Source organism: Pseudocercospora fijiensis (genome assembly GCF_000340215.1).
Source record: "Pseudocercospora fijiensis CIRAD86 unplaced genomic scaffold MYCFIscaffold_6, whole genome shotgun sequence".
NCBI classification, from domain to species: Eukaryota; Fungi; Ascomycota; class Dothideomycetes; order Mycosphaerellales; family Mycosphaerellaceae; genus Pseudocercospora; species Pseudocercospora fijiensis.
This window is the reverse complement of record NW_006921537.1, coordinates 551,531-569,128: the sequence shown is the minus strand read 5'-3', so window position 1 is coordinate 569,128 and position 17,598 is coordinate 551,531. Positions and strand designations below refer to the sequence as shown.

At 47.3% G+C, this 17,598-nt stretch overlaps 6 protein-coding genes across 6 annotated transcripts; 3 read left to right on the top strand and 3 right to left on the bottom strand.

Annotated features, from left to right (window-relative positions):
* Nucleotides 1–1,156: 1,156 nt before the first annotated feature.
* On the bottom strand, nt 1,157–2,225 carry MYCFIDRAFT_110181 (uncharacterized protein; the record flags this gene model as incomplete). Its single annotated transcript, XM_007929979.1, has 4 exons — nt 1,157–1,376; nt 1,430–1,515; nt 1,580–1,978; nt 2,028–2,225. Coding segments are annotated over 4 exons (903 nt in total), but the record flags the coding sequence as incomplete, so codon positions are not given.
* Nucleotides 2,226–3,479: 1,254 nt separating this feature from the next.
* On the top strand, nt 3,480–5,677 carry MYCFIDRAFT_57954 (uncharacterized protein). The gene is made up of 5 exons (XM_007929837.1): nt 3,480–3,573; nt 3,626–3,834; nt 3,896–4,095; nt 4,153–5,162; nt 5,211–5,677. The coding sequence occupies exons 1-5, from the start codon at nt 3,484–3,486 to the stop codon at nt 5,397–5,399; spliced, it is 1,698 nt and encodes a 565-aa protein (XP_007928028.1). The 5' UTR covers nt 3,480–3,483; the 3' UTR covers nt 5,400–5,677.
* A 4,323-nt stretch (nt 5,678–10,000) lies between these two features.
* Nucleotides 10,001–11,069, bottom strand: MYCFIDRAFT_118485 (uncharacterized protein; the record flags this gene model as incomplete). Its single annotated transcript, XM_007929978.1, has 3 exons — nt 10,001–10,297; nt 10,357–10,946; nt 11,003–11,069. Coding segments are annotated over 3 exons (954 nt in total), but the record flags the coding sequence as incomplete, so codon positions are not given.
* Nucleotides 11,070–11,431: 362 nt separating this feature from the next.
* MYCFIDRAFT_79994 (uncharacterized protein) lies at nt 11,432–12,617 on the top strand (the record flags this gene model as incomplete). Its single annotated transcript, XM_007929916.1, has 2 exons — nt 11,432–12,092; nt 12,172–12,617. 2 exons carry the CDS (start codon nt 11,432–11,434, stop codon nt 12,615–12,617), a joined length of 1,107 nt encoding a protein of 368 aa, XP_007928107.1.
* Nucleotides 12,618–14,536: 1,919 nt separating this feature from the next.
* MYCFIDRAFT_165651 (uncharacterized protein) lies at nt 14,537–16,163 on the top strand (the record flags this gene model as incomplete). The annotated part of the gene is made up of 1 exon (XM_007929977.1): nt 14,537–16,163. A coding segment is annotated over exon 1 (1,473 nt), but the record flags the coding sequence as incomplete, so codon positions are not given.
* A 294-nt stretch (nt 16,164–16,457) lies between these two features.
* Nucleotides 16,458–17,312, bottom strand: MYCFIDRAFT_183144 (uncharacterized protein). The gene is made up of 2 exons (XM_007929976.1): nt 16,710–17,312; nt 16,458–16,656 (listed from the first exon to the last, which is right to left on the bottom strand). Exons 1-2 carry the CDS (start codon nt 17,234–17,236, stop codon nt 16,617–16,619), a joined length of 567 nt encoding a protein of 188 aa, XP_007928167.1. The 5' UTR covers nt 17,237–17,312; the 3' UTR covers nt 16,458–16,616.
* Between the last annotated feature and the right edge of the window lie 286 nt (nt 17,313–17,598).

The following is a 17,598-nucleotide window of genomic DNA, read 5'->3' as shown; positions in this document are numbered from 1 at the left end:
CCCCCAACCTCATCATGTCCGGACACACCACCCCACCCCTCCACGCTGACATGATGCCTTACACCGGAACCCACCCCATCCCCCCCTCCCTCCAACACCTCTCCAAAGAACTCAACGCCCTCCTCCCCACAAAACTCCAAACCCTGCATCCCAAATCCCCCCAAAACGGTCGAAAATGGCTGAGCGACCCCTCTCGACCCTGGAGTGTCCATTTCACAAAATACGGATGGATAAAGACCGACTCGACACTTTGGAATTTCTGGATGGACACGAGACTTTTTGCTCCGTGGGTTTGGAAGAATTTGGCGACGAGTAATTTGCAGGGGAAGTCGACGAAGTGGATTTGGGGGTTCGGGAGGGAGGGAGGGGGGAGGATTTTGCCGGATTGTGGTGGGTCTGAGACTACTATGGATCGCATGTCGAGGGAGGGTTTGACTGAGGTAGGAGCGCACGCAGGAGAGTTGGAAGATGTGAAATGGTTTTTCAAGTGTCGGGGTTGTGGGCTCACGGGGGAGAATGTTGGGGAAGGGAGTGCGGCATTGCGTTGCGATGAATGTGAGATATGGCAGCATTTTGACTGTGTACGGGAGCAAGGGATGATAGATTCTGAGTGGAGGTTGGAGGATGTCGAGGAAAAGGGGTTTGTATGTGAGAATTGTAGAGCGAGTTAGAAAGGCGGAGGTTGACTTTGAAAATCTGTAGATTGGTGTTCGATACTGTACACTGGTGATTTGGCAGGAAAGGGCCCTATCCTACATTTCTGCATTGGAAATCCGTGGTTTGCTTTTTCCTCCGTCACCCTATACGAGGCCTGATGTGTCAGGCTGGGGACCACAAGCCTCTCCAGAGAGAGCTTGAGAATCTCATCAGTCCAAATTTTTAGGTGAACGCTCACAGCGCCGCTGTACAGAATCGATGCCTGTGGAGCCCCAGCCTTGCTTTAGACCTTCGACACCTCATTCACATTGATATTTACAGTCTTGGTAATACCATTTCCAGCCATGATATGCGTCTCGGAATCGCCGTCTTCAGCAGCGCCGACCTCTGTCTTCATCATATCGAGCTCATCCATTCGAGCATAATTCGTTCGAGTGCTGCGCTTTGTGCTATTTGACTTGATGTTGGAGAGCTCGGATAGCGCGTTCTCGGGCTTTTGTCCACTACGAGCACTGGCAGATGCGTTGCCGTATTCGCCGATGAGACGTGGTGCGACATGTCTGAGGAAGAGTCGAAGGATTGGTAAGCAGCCGCAGATGACGACCAGATTGCCTTCGACACAGATCCAGGTGGCTGGTGTGGCTAGATGCCAGGACATGTCGGTGGATTTGACGAGTGGTGGCATCAGGCATAGACGGATCACGGATGTAACCATGGTTCTGTGATGATGTGGTCAGGATATCGCTCGCTGCTCAAAGTGGTCTGGACGTACAAAGAGCCGATACTGAAGATGAAGATCAGTCCAATTTTCTGCAGCTTCGGCACTTGAAGCTTGATCAGCATAGGCATGGGCAGGAACTGTCGAAGAAGATGGACAGTCAGTGATAGTCTGCATCATTGTCGTGTTATCGCAGGTGCTCACCAGCATGAGGATGTCCGATGCCGCGTTCAGACCCGCGGTCGCCAGATAGATCTGTCCTCGGTTGATACAATGCCCTCCAGTGACCATTACATCCCAGACCTTCTTGAGAGGTGTGCAGGCAAATATCAGGGCGAGCGCCAGGGAACTGCTGAACCCGACGACCAAGGCCATGACGCCGTAGATCGAGTACGTGAACCACTTCTCTCGTGAGAGCTTGAGATAGAAGAGAAGGATCGAGAACTTTGCCAGTGCCATGACAATGAGATAGACGACGGAATCAATGGCAGTAATCCGGACGATTTTGTTGAAGTCCAGGAGGCTTATGTCCCAGATATGGGCTCCGATGATGTTGACAGCCATGAGGTAGACGATCGTGATTTGGACGACCAACGACATCATCTATGAGCGAGTAAGCCACATTCGCGATGAGACAATGGCTCTTCCATACCCAAGATACGATGAGTAACACATCGTCGATGCCAAATATCCGAGCCAGAAATGCTTTCGTGTAGATTCTGATGAGCAGGAAGGTAGTCGATATGGCCATGCCCGCAATCGCCAGGACGATTCCAGCCGTAGTATCCTTAGTCAACGGGTCGATCAGATTGTTTGTCAGACCAGGTGGCGCAGACGCAGCTGGTATGAGGGCTGGGTCAGTCGGGGTCGCTGCCATCGCAGACATGGCTACCAGTAGGCGTTGAACAATAATGTCGCTTCAACGACGACAGCAGTAGGGCATGGCGAAGCGATCGACGGACAGATATCGCTAATAGCTAATATCTGTTGTCGGGACAGGTACTGCCACCAGAATTCATGGCCCTGTCTAGAGCCTTGGGGTTAGTCTGCCGATCCATCGAGGCCTGGTGTCGATTATCCCAATGAAGTGTTTGCAACAGGCATGGCACGGCTTGTTGTAGTCACTGGCGGCACGTCCACCACACTCTTGGGTAGAAACCCCAACCTGCCACGTCCGGGCCGTTGATACAAGCTTTCACAACGCGCGAACCTACAGCTCCTGCTTTCCGAGTTACCAGATTGTGATGATGATTTATTATACAGCAGGCTCGCCCGATCCGACATTCAATTCCAACCGTCCATATTGTTCGCGGAGCCAAGCCCCCTAGTTGGAAAAGCTTGAAAACATCTAGGCCAGACGCTGAGTCTCAAGGATTCTTGTCCGAGCTCGCATATTCTCTTTATTAGGCAGTCAGCCGTCATGCGTGCAGTGATGCAGATGTGCATATGTGACGATGGAAGGTGAGGTTACTTGAGGTGGAGCACCACTTTCTTGACAGGCTTAAAAGCCTCCTGATTGATGCCACGACGGATACGGAGTTATTCTAGAGTTTTGCGGAAAAGTGCACTCGATCTCCCACGTATGCACTCCTTATTAACCCATTCACCTCACATACGCCCCATGATGATAACGTCGTTGGAAGGTGCCAAGGTGGCCAGGCCGCAAGAGCTTGTGATGCCGAACGCACAGCTGAGTTTGTATTGTGGGACGAGGCGGTCGACTTCTGCGCTGCAAACATGTGCCTGTTGTCGGCCATGCACTGCAACAAATTAGAACCATGTCGTCCACGAGAGACCAGCTTGAGACTCTTCAACGCTCGAAATGAAGTAGTCGGTAGATATCACAGTCTTTCTTGAGTCTCTTCGACGATCTTGAGAATCCTCGGTCGAATTTCCCGAGACCAGGATCCCAGTAGTCAGTGACCAGGTACCAAGAGCCTGTTCCAGGATTTCAACAGCGTCTGAAGCTTGCGGCAATCACCGTCCATCATGTCCTTGTATTTAAGAACACATTGGCTTGTAAGGAGACAATATTGGTTCTGTGCACTCTACATGTATAATCCCTCGAGGTCGCGTGGCAATCTCATTTGCAACACCCATCTACCAACATGATGAGAGTGCTGATACTTCTCCGGACTGTGACAGTACTGTCGGTCAAGCTCGGATTGGCGCTTGCGAGTGATGAATCGTCCCACTGCGTGAGAAGATGTGGTCTCAACTATAACGCACTCACGACTGATGCTGCTCTAGTGTCAAGCGCTCACCGACGCTGGGTTGGGTGACGCGCTAGTGTTTTCTGGTATCGAGGCCTACGACAATGATCTGCAGAAGTACTTTTCGAAATCTGCAGTCTTGACGCCGGAATGCTTTTTACAGCCCCGAGATGCCACGGAAGTAGCTTTGGCAGTGAAGACGCTGGTGGCCGCAAACAAGACCGAGCCATGTCAATTCGCGGTCCGGTACGTGAGACGTCGTGCCTGAATGACAAACACTTGGCTGATGATGACTTTCGGGTGCCAGTGGCGGGGGCCACACTCATTTTGCTGGCGCGGCCGGCATTGAGAAAGGTGTGACAATCGATCTCGGCATGATGAACGATGTTACATATTTCCAAGACAACAGCTCTGTATCAGTCGGAGCTGGAGCGGTTTGGAGCGATGTGTACGAAGCGCTCGACAAGATCGGCGTCATGGTCACTGGAGGACGATCGTCATCGGTCGGTACGTTGGATTGTTGTCTCCCTTGGCTGAGATCTGCTGACAGCAAGATCGCAACAGGTGTCGGCGGGTTGACCCTTGGAGGAGGAAACTCATTCTACGCCGCGAGGTACGGATGGGTGTGTGACAACGTTATACGGTATGAAGTCGTACTCGCCAACGGAACGATCGTGGTCGCAACTAAAGATGAGCATCCTGATCTCTGGCTGGCTCTGAAAGGTGGCAGCAGTAATTTCGGTGTGGTCACGCGGTACGACTTTGCAACATTCGAAGGAGGCAAGATTTTTGGCGGCGTGGTCTTGTATCCTGGAGACACAGCAGACAAGCAGCTGCAGGCCGTTATCAATTTCGGCAACAATATCGAGAAAGATCCCTACGGCTCGGCCATTGTCATCAGCGTGATGATGTCGGACACGAAGACTCCGATGTTCATGAACAGCTATGACTACACCAAGTCAGTCGATGAACTGCCAAAGTCTGTCTTTGGAGAATTCCTCAGCATACCTGGAAACTTCAGCGATTCGACAGGCCTCAGAAACATGACCTCCCTGGCTCATGAATTCGAGGTAGCGAAAGATCATCGCGTCCATTTCAGCACCTTGACGTTCAAGAGCGACATTCGTGTCATGCGCAAAGCCCATGAGGCCTATGAGAATGTGACAAAGACACTTCTCGACCAGGCCAAGGGGGATTGGGGGATATACACCTTGTACCAGCCAATCCCAACACTGTTCTCCCAGCACTCCAAGGACAAAGGCGGGAATGTCTTGGGGCTCGATCGCTTCAAGGAGAACCTGATCATGTATGAGCCATACCTCAAATGGCAGGGTGCGGAACAGGATGAGCTATTCCACGCGCAAGCACGGTATCTTCGGGACACCATATCTTCGTACGCGAAGAGCATCAAAGCAGACAACGAGTGGTTGTATCTGAATTATGCAGACAAAGAGCAGCAGCCTCTGGAAGGATATGGCTTGGACAATGTCCACAAGATCCGAGCGGCAGCACAGATATATGACCCAGAAGGAGTCTTCCAGTATATGATGCCAGGCGGCTTCAAGATCTCTCGGGTAAGTTGTGAGGAGCCCTTTTGGAAATCCCGGTCTAACGAGACGCAGGTCAAGGATTCGACTGTTCCAGGAGCGAAGTCTCATCCCAGGATCGGTGCCATCGCAGGAGGCGTCGTCGGAGGCGTTGTCGGAGCGGCTCTAGTCCTTGGAGTTGTTTTTTTCTTCTTGCTCAACGCTCGCCCGCAGCCGAATGCGCATAAAGTCGTGGACCCTGTTATCGTTCATCCCAAAGCGTAGCGCGATAGCTGAGTAGATTACATGGACCTGGCGATTTGTCTTGGTGTATGCTTCGGACTTCGGAGTCTGCGGCTTCCACTGTATGCTCGTGCCTTGCGTGGAGCTCATCGTCCTTCAGCGCGAAGACATCCTGCGCTATGGCTTCATCTGCGGTCGAAAGATGGTAATAATGTAGAGTTGAGAAGACAGCAGTGTGTTGGTGTCTCAGATCAGCACAAGCTGGCGCTCGGCAGTCGCGTTTGCGGTGCGCCGGCAAAACCTTTCTGCCCTCTCCTTTCACTCGCTTTGCAATGATTTTAAGCAGTTGTCAGAAGATTTTAGTGCCCGGCCGATTAGCCCTATATATAATTTCCGAGGCATTCCTTCGTAGATAACCGGATCTGAGAAGTGTTCATATTGCCAGCCAAAATAGGCATTCCGTAGACGCTAGGGTCCTTAACTTTATATCGTCGAAACCTAATAGTATAGGGCCTATTTTCTATATAATAGGAGGTGTTATAGGCGTTATTACGAGTGTCCTATAATACTTATTAATAGCAATATTTATTAACTCTAGCCCTTTAATATAGCCTATCTTATCCCTATTTCTATAACCTATTAACTGCGCTATTCGCTATTTAGTCCGTTAACCTAAGGCTCCTTTATACCGAAGGAATAGTTTAAATAGGTATAGCCTTTTATAACTAACTTCTAGGAGAAATACGAGGGCGCTCGTTATAAGGATAGGTTATTATAGCGGACGATATACTACTATCGTTGTCGGCGTAACTTTAATCGCAATCGAGAGCTAGGTATTAGTATCTATAAAGTAGAGTTTTATAAGGACCTATACGATACGTCGATAGCTATAATCGCGGTATTCGATCGGAAGGCGGATAAGGAGCCTTATAGCTATAAGATCGCTCGAGGAGGCCGCGATTCGGCGTATAGTAATAACAATATCTATAGTTATACGATAGACTATATAGTAAGGTTAATGTAGTAGATTAAGTCGTATTACGAAGCTAACTAGACTAGCTATAGGATGTAAGGGCTTCTAGTAATAGCCTCCGGGTTATTATTAAATACCTAATAGATTAGTATAACTATAAAACGGCTTATATATTCTACCTACTAAAGGAGGGTACTAATATAGGTCGTCTTGCTATTATTAGAGCGCACCGTATAAAGAAAGGTATTATAAAGTACTCTATAAAGAAGAATATAAAGAGGGTATCCCTAACTAAGAAGGGCAATATTCGATTATAGCTAGACAACCTTAATCGTTATCTCGGCCCTCTTATAGACGATATTATAGGCGTAGGACTTTCCTATAAGGCTCTCTCTGTCCGTATAGAGGTATTCTAGCATAAGGGTATTGTATAGTAGGCCGACTAGTAGCGTAAGTTACTAAATAGTAGTATTGCTAGTAATATAGGTTCCTATTTCTTCGGAGCTAGTAGTACCTTAGGTATTAGCTTTCCGGCTTTCTTCCTAATATACAAATTTCGATAGCAACGACTAACCGTCTATATATAGTTATTTCTCTTCGATGCGACCTACAAAACGTCTAATAATAACTTCTACCTATTTATAGTCTATATCCGTAATGCCTTCGGCTCCTAGATACTAGGGGGGCATATATTGCTACAAAGCTAGCGAGTAAAGCTAATTAAGGCTAGGCTTTAAGTATTAAAGAAATAGGCACCCGGCTAGAAGCCTATAGTAGCTATAACTAACGACTAGGCTTAAGAACAACGCGCTATTCGACTAGCATTTAAAGAGGAGGCTATAACTATATATCTCTATTAACGATACGCTAAAGAGACCTTCCTACGACACTTCCCCGAGAAGCAGCATCTACAGGCCTAGCGGCTGTTTTCCTATGCGATTTACTACGCCCGTAGCGACGTAGAAGTTATCGATACTATCGATAGAATCGTATAGGAATTAAGAGACAAATACGCCTCGGATAAACAGGTGCAATACCTCCTTAATAACTAGCGTAAGAAGTCGTATCTATAGGCGACTTAGGCACGGCTAGGAAGCCCTCTTTTAATACAGGTCCGGATAATATCGCCTCTCGAAGGCTATTATAACGCTATTAAATACGATAAGAGGAAAGAGATAGTCTAGCTGTCTATATATAGCACTATAGTCGAGCTAATAATAATCGACGCTCGATTGTTATAGAAGGTAGACCTTTAACTATACCGAGTTAGAAAATCTACTAACTTCTAGAAGGTTAAAGAGATGCTATTCTTCGAGCGGCTTCAACCTCTAGCGGCTTAGGACCTTGTTAGAAAGCAGCTATTAATCGTAGAAGAGTATAAGGCAAAGGGCCTACCGACTTACTATAGCCTTATGCTATACAATAGATAGGAGCCGGCTCTAGCTTACTATAACTGCCTTCCGTAGTTTCAAACCTACTTACCTTATTACTATATCCTTAGGTTCTACCTGTTTGTTACGCTATTAACACTCTAGCAATAATAGGTATACGTTAATTAGTATACTAGCTTTAATTCTATAAAGATAAGCCTATATTAGAAGTAGCGAGACAGCGATTAGTTATAGCTAGAAGGCTACGAAGATATACGGAAGCTATAGACTATAGGAGACCTATATCTTCGTAATTTAAGGTCGTACTATAACGAGGCCGCCGAGGGCCTATCTTAACACTTCTATCGTATTCGCGACGATAAGACCGTTAATCTAGTAGTACGCGATAGCTATATACGCGGCTTCCTTCGTAAGGTTAAGGATACGCTATATAGCCTTACTAACTACTTAATTACTAATTACTACGAGAGCGGCGCCCCTAAGGTTACCTTTACAAGTAAGCGGCCGCGCTAGTAGACCTTATACCTTCTAGCGTAGCCGACGACTCTAACTCGGTCGATAATAATAACAACCTTCCGAGCGCTAGCTATAGCGCGGCCGCCGCGATAGCGACAATAACAGCGTGTTAATTAGGCTCTATTATCGTTACCTACGCGCCCTTACTTCGAGCCGCTACGTCGCGAGTCGCTACTAGATATACAGTCGGTATAGCCTATAGATATCGACTTAGTTAAAGAGGTAGATTTAATAGGCGACACGCCTAGGAATACGTCCTTTGTCGACCTTATAACGCCTTAGCGGCCGTTACGAGTTATAGACCTTAGATTAGAGGCATTAGTAGCTTCCTAATACGACTAGATAGACAACGACGACGCGATACGTAAGATAAAGGGCAAGAGAAGGACTTCTAATCGATATAGCGATAGCAATAAGAGGCAGAGATAATATAGCGATAGTAACAAGAGGTAGAGATAATATAGCGATAGCAATAAGAGGCAGAGTTAATATAGCGACAGTAACGTCGTTAAAACAGCGACTATATATAGGCCTATAGTGCTAGCAACACGTATTAATATTAGAGTCAACCCCTGTCTATCTAGTTAACTAATTAGGCAAGCCGTCGTACTAAGAATACCCTCCTTCTTAACCCTAATCGTTACCTTAGCTAAGGCTATTCTAATCCGGAATAGGTTATACTACTATATCGGGACTCTATTAGCAAACTTTAGTAGCTACAGCCTAGAAGAGTAGTATACTAAAATCTTTAGACAATCGCCTCTATCTTTTGCAATATTAGATGTTAGTCCTTAGTCTAGCAACACTCCTAAACGAAAATACGACTAGGATAAAGAACGTAAGAGCTAGTAATAAGATAGAGCATAGTTATCCTTATACTGCTTCGAAAATAGCCCTTATAAGCGATCTACTACTAGAGATAGTATATACCGTTGCTATAGTCTACGTTACTAGTAACCTCTTACTACTATATTACCTTATAATAGCGCTAAAGCCGAAGAAAGTACCGTCGGAGCCTATAAGGACTATATTCTTCTAGTTACGCTCTATAAGGACAATTAGGCCGCTATTACTATTACTAAGTCGACTAGTATTAATAGCTATACGAAGTATATAGATACTCGTATCTACTATATTCGAAAGAAGATTACTAATAGTTCTACTATCGTCGAATAGGTTAGTATATACGACTAGATTACTAATAGCTTTACGAAGCCGCTTAATAAGATTATATATAGCCGCTTAATTAAATAACTAAACCTAGTAGATTACAAGGCCGCTATTAAGAGCGCTATAAAGCTAGCTACTAAATACTAAGAAAAAGCCGTATTTGCCCTATTTAAAAGGTCCAAGAGTAGTCTAGTTTGTTTGCCTGTTTCTACTTACTAAAGAATCATGCTGTATTATGAAATTCTAGAGCATCACAGATGCCTGTAAACGAGACACGCTCGAAGAAGCTTGGGGTATTTGTAGTAGAAAAATGTGAACGTGAAGACCAACTCCGAGCCTGCATCATCATCGATCCAAAGACGACGCCGGCGTGACCCCAAAAGTTTCCTCTTCTGATCCGTAGGCCAGTGTCTGTGTACAGGAACGCTCGCAGTCCGCGGTTCACTGGTAGTCCGCACATCTTGCAATGGGATGAAGTTGACCTCTTCGATGTCTCTCCTCCGCACCACAATGTCTGGTTCGCTCTTATCCATCCCACTATTCACAGCTGTCGGTCCGGACAAAGCAGACTGATTCATATGTGCGGATGCCTCTGCCGTAGAGCCCATGAGTCTGGGATGGAAGCGTCGGATGAAGTTGCGGATTGCAGGCATGCAAGCGCAGACGACTGCGGCGTGGAGTTCGATTGTGCTCCAGTATCCGACTGCTCGGTAGTCCCAGGTCAGGTTTCGAGAATTCCCGAATTCGATCAGGACTTGGAGACGGAGGATGCTGACGATTGTGACGAAGAAGCCGAGACTGAACATGAGCATGACGAGGAATTTCTTTCTTTTGTTCAGGTTCATCTTCCACAGCATCGGGAGAGGGAGTCCTAGGGTGTGTGCATCAAGCTATAGAGAGGAGCACTGTCAGCAAAGGTCTGCACGCGTCTTGGAGCGCTTTCACCCACAATCATGTTGAAAGCTGCTGACGTCCAGCCTTGGGCATTGATATTGTTGCAATGGCAATCGTGCTCCAAATCCCAATGAGTCCAAGCGCAGCTCATCGGTCGGCATTGAAAGAGAGAGATAAGAAGAAAAGCGAGTCCGTAGGCAGCATTGAGCGCAATGACGATCCAAGTCGCTTTCTTGAACTTCGGGTTCTGGAAAATCCTCAGATACTTCAGACACATGGAGATTTTGACAAGCGGGAGAGCTGTCAGGTAGAAGTCCTCGTCGACGTAGTAGATCTTTAGGATCTTGTAGATGTTTCCGAATGGTAGGGTCCAGACGTCCTTGCCCAGGCCTAAGTTAGCGAGCACGATACTGAGACTGCTCACGCCGATGATCTCGGCCATTGCGAATATAATGACGGCGTTATCCCACCAGAGTTGATTATATATACGCATCTCCTCGTAGCATGGAAATGAGACTTTTGAGATCATTCTAATAAGATATACGATCAGCGCGATAGCACATCCAATGACTCCCGCATAAGAGACGATGTGAGTTTGATCGCGTGCTGGTCTGGAGCATATTGTATCTGTCGTGTTGTTGGTGGCTGGGATGCGTAAGCTGATGGTTGCCTTTGACTGTGAAAGAAGAGGAGGCGCTTACTGAGTTGCTGTTTGATGGTACAATTTTGAGCTGCGCACAAGGTGACTTTGGCTGTGAGGGTAGCATTCTCTTCCTTTCTGCGTGTGCCTGTCTATCGTCTATCCGGAGGCACTACGGCTGAGATGAGGCAGTCAGCATCTTAGCACGAGCATACCCACATCGCTGAAGAAGCTGTTGCCGACACCTGGTCCGAATCCCACGCATCGGCTCCCGTTCGCGTGTACAGCGTGTATAGCGTGTATAAGGCGAGCACTGTTCACGGACCGGAGCCGCGAAGCCAGGATCTTGGTTGTCGGAAAGGTACCAGCGTCAATGATGCCGTGATTCAACCGTACACGCGGAACGCCAGTGACAAAGCACCTATCAGGGCATCTCACTGGGTAAAAACGAAGATGTCTACACTTACAGGAGTTGAGCAGCATTGCAAATATGCCTGCATCACTTTTGCTCGGGTTCCTTTGTCTTGGAACAACACCACTAGCTCATGCACATCGCCATTCTGATCGGACAGATCGACACCATGCAGCGCACAGCCTACACGAACGATTCCTGATCAACTCTCTCGATACGCCCGTCGACGTAACTGGAAGGCATGCCTACCAGCCCCCGAAAGAAGGCGATCAAAGAGGCCCTTGCCCAGGTAGAAGATGCGCGTCGAAGTTTTGGGTGCAAAGGTTTGCTGACTACGTCTCAGGACTCAACGCGCTCGCCAATCACGGGTACATCTCGAGAGATGGCATTGTTTCTCTCGCCGAAGCCGTTGCAGCGATCAACAAGGTATACGGAATGGGCATTGAACTAGCCACGATTCTTGCAGTAATGGGCGTTGTGTGGGCTGGAGCACCCCTTTCGCTCAATCCATCATTATCGATTGGCTCCAACAACACGGCTGTACAGAACTTGCTCGGCGGTGTTCTGGGAATTCTTGGCACGCCTCGAGGGCTCGACTATTCGCACAACTTCATCGAATCGGACTCCTCTCCGACACGCGATGATCTTTACGTGACCGGCGATGCTTGGACGATGAACTTGACCAAGTTCGAGAACTTGTATTCGATGCTTCCAGAGGGGCCAGACTTTCACGTCAGAGGTCATGGCCACATACGCCGCCAGAAGGATGGACGAGTCAATAGCGACAAATCCAAATTTCGACTACGGGCCCTTGACAGGATTTATTGCCAGGAATGCCGGATACCTCTTCGCCCTTCGTCTCTTTGCCAACCATTCGACTGAGTATCCGGAGGGCCAGCTCACTCATGAGAATTTGAAGAGCTTCTTTGGCGTGACTGGCAGGGGCTCCAATTTCACGTATCAAAAAGGCTGGGAAAGGATACCTCAAAATTTCTACAAAGTGCCTCTGGACTGGGGATTGGTCCAACTCAATCTCGATCTCGTGTCGTGGACGTTGCAGTATCCCCAGCTGGCCAGTATTGGGGGCAATTTGGGACGTGTCAATTCCTTCGCTGGCGTAGACCTGTCAGACCCAGTGGGTGGACTACTCAATCTCTCGAATCTGCTGGAGGGCAATAATCTGCTGTGCTTCGCGCTTCAAATTGTCAAGCTCGCCGCGCCGTCGTACACGAACAACATCTTCGCCACGCTGACCAAGCCTTGAACGCTCATTCTTGACGCTCTGGCAGCGCCAATCTTGAGCCTGAGTTGTCCTTCGTGGGACGCGTTGACAGAAGGGGGAGAAGACTAGTTGAGCGGATTGCAGCAGAAGTTTCCCGGTGCCAACAGGACTACTGTGGCATTTTGAGGGATGAAGTCCGAAGGGTATAGGCCGGAAGTATTTCACGGACGCGTTGCTGCTCCATCGCGCAGTCTAGGCGGAGCCAGCGCGTCGGATTGTTCCGGCATGTCAAGAGCCTGTCTCCGATGACAGATATTGCTGCGAATGATATCGATAGGCTGAAGGGAGAAAAGATAGAATTGAAGTGTCGAAAGCAGCCGGAGTGGTAGCTACTACCTCCATTCAGGCTCGTAGGCATAAAGAATTAAGTTGCGTAAATGTAATAAATAGGGATTATATTACGACCGAGTATACGTAATATATTAGTAATTAGAATAGGGCTAGCTTCTAAACTTACCGACAACTAATTACGAGCACTCTACCTAATTCTTCGCCTACGAGCCTAATATAAACCTATATAAAACTAGTAGGTAGAATATAGCTATCTACACTCTAAGGCTATAGCTTAATATCCCTGTAGTAGTATAGTAATATAAAGGTACTAAGGCCCTTCCTAGCGCCTCTAGTAAGGACCTCTAGGCCTAAGATAGTACGCGATAGGGCGTTATTATAATTTATCGCGTTCTAACTACTCTAAGGAAACGTAGATTACGATAAAAGTCTTAGCGTTTACAGTTTACTAGTACCCTTAAAGGTAAGGTAATAGTAAAAATCTATATATTCCGATATTCGAAATAGCGAGGCCCTTATATAGGCCTATATCTCGGCCCTTAAAGTATTTAAATATTAGTAATAGGAGTTATTACTATTGCCTTGCCCTTAAGGGCTATAAATCTTTGTAAAAATTAAGGTTTACCGGATAACTAGCCTTATTATATAGTAAATATAGCCTATAGCATCTATATTAGCGAGTACTATATATAGAGATATATTTTCTTCTTATTATTACGTAGACGGTAGAATAGCTTTTTAAGGTTTATCTATCTAGTATATAGTTATATTTCTATAAATCCGAATTTGTTATTCTCGTTTATATACCGGACGGTTATATAGGAGCCGTACGGTTTTCTTTTAAACGCTTTATAGATTCTATTTGAAGTTACTATCCTAGATATATCCCTTTAGCTAGCTACTTAATAATGCCTAGTTTATAAAGATCCTTCTAGCTTTACTAAGTATATCTATTATAAATCCCTTTTTATCTATATTATATATATTCTTAGACTTAATTTTATATTTCTTTATTTTTACTTCTTACCTAGTAAAGTAGTTAGTATACGAGGACTATAAATTAGCCTTCTTCCGAGCCTTATCTAGGTTACTAAGGTACTTAGAAGACAATATATCTAAGTGCCTTTTAGTAAACTTAGTAGGCTAGTTCTTATTAGGCTCCTAACTATAAACCTACCTAGTAAAATTCCGTATTATTTAAGTAGTCGGTAGTAGGCCTAAGTTAGTTAACTTATTAATATATTAGACTAACTTAGCCTCTTATGGATTGCTTAGTAATCGCTTGTCTTCGTATTAGGCCTATTTGCTACTCTAGATACCTTTCTAGCGCTTAGAAAGTATATAGTAGTTTACCTTATTAGTCCTAGTAGTAGTAGTAGCGATATTAGGATTGTCCTAGCTATTTAGACTGTTAATCGCCTTATTAATCGGGTCTATACTTATAGAGTTATTCGTATATAAAGTGGTCTACGGAAGTGGCTGGGTGCCGTGCGCCAGGGCCAGAAGCCTTCTATTTCTAGTAATCAGCTTCTCTATTTACACACCCCTTGACCCCCTCTCTACCTACACCTTCGAAGGGATGTGGAATATTGAAGCTGAATGCACTGTCTAATAAATGATAGCAAGCGCTCATCACTTGGCCATCTCTTAGCAACTCTTTAGACACCTTCCGAGCTTGTAAACAAACACACTCTTTACCTTCCTCATTTCCTTCTTCGCAGTACAGCTCACTCCGGGAGCTGTTCACCTCGAGGCTTTGCCGTCATGGACGACGATGTAATGATTCTCATGATGACCACCTTAGGTGCCGGCGGACGTAACGAGTACGGCAAAGAAGTCGGCGAGCGATCCGTCCTTCTTCTCGACAAAACCATGGCGAGGTCTCGCACTTGTACAAGTCGGCTCCTCCAACTCCCTTCAGAGATCCTAGCAGACATCGTCGAGTTGCTGGCCAACGACAAGAGTTCGCTTGCAAATTTCGCTCAAGTCAATATCGAGTGCAGACAACTCGCTCGCACGGCTCAGTTCGCCGAGGTCGCTTTCGACTACAGTGCCCGCGCCCGTAGATTGGTTGCTCAGCTGAACAAAGAACTTGTCGATCGAAAGGGTGGAAATAGTGAAGAGAAGAAGCCGAACATTGGAGCTTGCATTCGACGGGTTACATACGCTTCATCGAGATATGCGGTTGCTATGCGACACCGCAACCTCTATAATGAAGTCTTCGGAAGTGGATCACATAAGGCTCGCCAGAAGGAACATGTTGATCTCGTCAAGACTTTAAGGGATCAGGCAAGGCTCCTCTATGAGGACTATCGCGATAACATCATGTTGTTGCTACCAACGGCCATGCCTAATCTCGACACCATCATCTGGAAGGAGCGATATTCTATAGGACAGCACTTCTTCGATTTTGTCAGATTGTCACATGCCAAGCATCTGAAGTTGTATCGTGTGCCGCTGCGCTTGCCCATTACTCTGCATCTGAAGGAGAATTGGGCCTGGCCAAAATGGCCTCTGAAATCTCTTCATCTGGAAGTCAGCCCAGCATGGAAGCCTGACGATGAAGATGATTCTGATGGTGAATCACAGACGACACTTTATAACTCAAATCGGAACGCGGAGCAGTTCTCGGAGTTCTTGACTGCGCTGCTCAAGCTTTGTTCGTCCTCACTTGAATCGCTCAAGTTGGACTATCAAGACTTCATGGATCCAGCAGGAAGCACCGTATCGGGCGCATGGCCAGATTTCCCGTGCTTGCGCTCCTTTCATTGTGGAACCAACCTGGCACCTGAAACGGTCTCTGCGATCTTGTGTGCTCCTCTTCGCGAGTTGCAGATTGGATTTATTCCGCGGCGCAGTAGCTTCAATCTGACACCCGAATGCCGTCCTACACTACAGACGCTGTCTATTTTCACAATATCCGAAGAGGATGAGGCAAAATCAGTCGCAAAATTTCTCATGATCAACAATCACATCAAGAAACTAAGAATCGGTCCGACGCCGGATACTCTGCTAGATGATGAGATTATTCCAACTCTCGCCACTGGAAACTTTACCAACCTGAAATCGTTGGCTTTAAACTACGAAGGACCTGGGACGGATGATGAGACTAGGCCGCACAATGGCACAATTTCTGCACAAAGCCTTGCTGCCATAGCTACAATTTCTTCGCTGGAGCAGCTTTGGCTTACAGTAGGCATCGAATATGGCTCTCGTACACAATGGCTGATTGACCACGAAGAGCTTCGCGAGCATCTGAGTCGTTTGACCAACCTTCGACGGCTTGCACTGTGCCGCGATGGCTATGAGGTCTTGTCAGCAGGCCATCACGAGGACTACTACGTCTTGCAGTCGGCCAGAGATGATGTGGATCTGTGGGAGCGCGCGGAACTTGATCGAAAGATTGGATTGTTTGACGCAGCTCGGTCTCGTGATGCGCGGCGGGCAGAGAAGGAGCGCGAGCGCGAGCGCGAAGAGCGCAGGCAGAGAGGAGAACAGGTAGCCGACGAGAGTGATCCTGAGGACGAAAGCGAGGCGGGAGATGCTGGCGGGCCAGAGAACGACCATCAGAGCGACGAGCGATCAGATGACTCAGCAAGTGGCCGCCCTGCTGCCGACGAGGATGCAAGCCTCGTTGGTGTATCAGAACATGATGACACTGATCACAACCAACCCTCAGACGGCGACCAGTCAGAAGATTGGCGAAAACCTTACTGGGAACTTTCGCATGGTGAGAAATGTCCAGCTGAATGCCCATGCTGAAACGACACTGACCTGTTACAGTGGAGAAATTCGAACTCTCTCACCGCAATGCAATGATGAATGAGGTCGAAGCGTATGCGGAGCATATCCCGTCGCTCGAGTGGATATACGTAGGACAGCTCCCATTCCACATTCAACGTCACGGCCAAGGCGTGGAAGTTTCCCCACTCGTGGCGGAGAGAGAGTCTTGCCGAACTGCTTTGGCCAGAATGTTTGGGGCGGAGAGCTTCGACCCTGATGATGGGTAAGACGGGTCGAATGTTCGAAGATTTTGCAGTGTCGTGTCCCGATGTCAAAGCCCGAAGTGCATAGGCCGGTGATGTTGATGTTTCAAACCTGTCCAGACTGCATGGTCCCTGCGGAGCCGAAGCATGAGGAACGATTCCACGATGGCGAGACACGAGGTCAAGGGAATGAGTCTTGCGTGGACTATTCGGAATGGGCAAAGACGGTGTCACTGTTACAAAGATGGGGAGGATGCAAAGCAAAGCACGAGTGACGATAGTTGCAGAAGCTCTGGGGTGTATGGTGTCGCCCAGTGCCTCCATATGTATATATCACATGACTGATGTCTGGGATCAATAGTTCTATCCGGTCCGAGCAAAAACTCTCAATGACACTTCGTAGAACCTCCACCAGTTCCACTCACGCACTTACTCAAGCATTCGTCATTCGGGACCCGTTGCATGTCACCATCTGTCGAAAGCCCCGACGCCTTCGGATCTCCACCACATGCTCCTCCAACGTCGTTGCGTTGGCACGGAAATTCTATACAATAATCCTGGAACTGTGCGTGGAGGCTCGGGATGCTATGTCAAGTCTCATCCACGCGGAATCTCTCACGGTTATGCTTCTGATCACACGTATTGCTCCCCAGTTCAGTACACACGGCTCTCTTTCTACATCGAAG

Excerpts from the sequence above, each read along its gene's own strand:
- MYCFIDRAFT_57954 (XM_007929837.1), top strand. The coding sequence starts at position 3,484 with ATGATGAGAGTGCTGATACTTCTCCGGACTGTGACAGTACTGTCGGTC. Across the intron at positions 3,574-3,625 it reads GTGATGAATCGTCCCACTGC|TGTCAAGCGCTCACCGACGC; the intron begins GTGAGAAGATGT and ends ATGCTGCTCTAG. Across the intron at positions 5,163-5,210 it reads GCGGCTTCAAGATCTCTCGG|GTCAAGGATTCGACTGTTCC; the intron begins GTAAGTTGTGAG and ends AACGAGACGCAG.
- MYCFIDRAFT_183144 (XM_007929976.1), bottom strand. The coding sequence starts at position 17,236 with ATGGAGGCACTGGGCGACACCATACACCCCAGAGCTTCTGCAACTATC. Across the intron at positions 16,657-16,709 it reads AGAGAGTTCGAATTTCTCCA|CATGCGAAAGTTCCCAGTAA; the intron begins CTGTAACAGGTC and ends GACATTTCTCAC.